Source organism: Marmota monax, unplaced genomic scaffold (genome assembly GCF_021218885.2).
Source record: "Marmota monax isolate L192 unplaced genomic scaffold, Marmota_monax_Labrador192_F-V1.1 WCK01_AAM20220418_F8-fsc00059, whole genome shotgun sequence".
In the NCBI taxonomy this organism is placed as follows: Eukaryota; Metazoa; Chordata; class Mammalia; order Rodentia; family Sciuridae; genus Marmota; species Marmota monax.
In genome coordinates this window covers 1,769,919-1,772,214 of record NW_026693595.1, presented here as the reverse complement: position 1 = coordinate 1,772,214, position 2,296 = coordinate 1,769,919, and the positions used below count along the sequence as shown (strand labels likewise).

General features: G+C 44.4%; 1 protein-coding gene across 1 annotated transcript; it reads right to left on the bottom strand.

Moving 5' to 3' along the window:
* Positions 1-302: 302 nt before the first annotated feature.
* On the bottom strand, positions 303-1,014 carry LOC124102997 (large ribosomal subunit protein eL15-like). The gene has a single exon (XM_046459461.2). The coding sequence runs from the start codon at positions 980-982 to the stop codon at positions 386-388; it is 597 nt and encodes a 198-aa protein (XP_046315417.1). The 5' UTR covers positions 983-1,014; the 3' UTR covers positions 303-385.
* Between the last annotated feature and the right edge of the window lie 1,282 nt (positions 1,015-2,296).

Sequence of the window (2,296 nt, the reverse complement as noted above, 5' to 3'; positions counted from 1 at the left end):
ATTACATCACCCCAATGAAGTTGTAGGTTTTGTCACATGCACCAAAAAAAAAATCTACAGGGCTAGTTCCAGCACCCCTCTTTTAAAGAATTTATTTGGCACCTATTATACCAGGTAGCATATTTTAAACACTGACATATAACTCCCTAATAAGATAAAGCAAGACAGAAAGTTTATCTTATTAGAAACAAGATACACCATCACTTATTGTCTTCAAACATTATTGCACTTTAAAACTTTCATAATTTGACAAAGCATTCATGAAATAATCTGCAGACTAGTTTTAACAGACAAATAACACCTTTAAGCAGACATGACTGTCCTAAATTGTTTATTAGGTATGAACTTTACAAACATCATACTTATATTAGCGAAAACGGTGGAGCTAGAGGTTATTGCGCCTTCTCCAAGCTGCACCGCGAGAACCACCAATAGTGTGGTGGAACTTGTGGCCCTTTCCAAGGCCACAACTCTTCTGGCCTGCAGATGTTAGGTCGCGCATCTCCCTGTGCTTGTGGACTGGTTTAGTGATCCACTGGGTTTCAGGATTTCTTCTGATAGCTTTATGGAATGGATCAATGAGGATAACCTCAAAGAATTTGTATGTGGAATCTTCACCAACCCAATAAGAATTCAGGACTCTCAGAGCCCCACAGTGGCGTCCAACTCGCTCCTCAGCAATAGACTGAAGGCTTCCTGCAAACTTTAGCTGGTTAACACCATGATGGACAGGCTTGCCATAGGTGGCACCCTTAGGAATTGGGCGTTTGCGGCCACCACTGCGCACACGAATCCTGTATATGACATAACCTTGCTTGGCCTTGTATCCCAGTCTGCGCGCTTTATCCGGCCGAGTGGGGCGGGGAGCCCTGTGGAGCGCCCAGAGCTGGCGGTACTGCCAGCAGCGGACCCGCAAAAGAAAGCGCATCACATCCGACTGCTTCTTCCTACATAGCTCCTGGATATACTTGTACGCGCCCATCTTGGCTTACCTGAAGGCTGCCGCCGAACCGAAAGGAAACGGATGCTAGTCCTTTAAATAGGAAGAGGGTTGCTGACAAATTCCTCCTTGTACACTCCTTTGATCTCTTTAGAACCATGGTTGTGCCTCTACCTCCCAGTGGTGTTTTGTTTGTTTTTTAGAGAGAACCTCAGAAGAGGTACATCAGATAAGTAGAAAGGAGGAGTGAGGTAGGGGCTCCTGCTCCTGTTTGGAGTAACAGGTCCTCCCTCACATCGTGCTTGTGTGGATACACAGTCCCACACATGCAGTTTCAAGGGGGACATGAGATGAGACCTCACGTTCTCTTCTGGGTCCTGTCAGGTGTCCTGGTGCTGTATGTGACTATTCGGATACTTGTGGTAGAGATGTAATGGGAACTAACAAAAACTTTAAGGAACCAAATGAGTAAGGTGAGTCAGGAAGTAAAACATATCCAGGGAAGTTTTGATGAGGATGGGGTTGGAAGTAAGAGAGGAATGAAAAGGACAGAGCAGTGCTCTGCTCTGGGAGCCAGAGACTGTGGGAGGGATGACAAGTGTGGGAATCTATGGATCTTTATGGGCCTGGCAGTACCTAGCATAAATGATGGCCAAAGATAATTTCACTCCAAGATTGTGAAAACATACATTTTTCCATGCCTAACATTTTTTTCTCTCTAAAATTGCCAATTCTGGTGAACCCAGCTTTTTGTCGTTGTTGTTGTTGTTTTTTAATTCTTCACTCTGTTTCCATCCCAGTCCTGCTCTATGACTAAGGTTTCTTCCTCTTTTGGGGACACCGCTTGGAGATCTTTACTGTGTGGTCCTAGATTCAGCCACCATGGCCTGCCTTCTCTTCATTCCAGCAGCCATGAAGCTTATTTCTTTCTGAGCAGGAGTTCACTCCTAGTGCTGTCGGGGCTCACAGCACTGTTAATGAGAACACATATCGCTCTGTATGTGCTGCACATATTAATTCATTCAGTCCTCCAAATAGCCCAGTGAGGTAGATACTATTGCTATTATCATGATTCCCATTTTATATATGAGGACACTCATGTTAAATAACTTGCCCAAGGTCACAAAGTGAGAACTTGGCGGAGCCAGGATTCCAAGCCAATCTGCAGGGCTCCAAAGATCCTGCTCTTAACCCTATGAAATGCTGTTTTCATGATGTTTCTTTCTTGCTTCAAAACCTATCAAGATTTGTTTTAGGATTAACTTTTAGGATGATTGCAAACTCATTGGTCAGACCTGGAAATCTGTCTGTCAAGTGATTCCACTTAACTAGGCCCACCTTTCAGGAGGTCACTCA

Bases quoted from the DNA above. Each gene is read 5' to 3' on its own strand.
- LOC124102997 (XM_046459461.2), bottom strand. From the start codon at position 982: ATGGGCGCGTACAAGTATATCCAGGAGCTATGTAGGAAGAAGCAGTCG.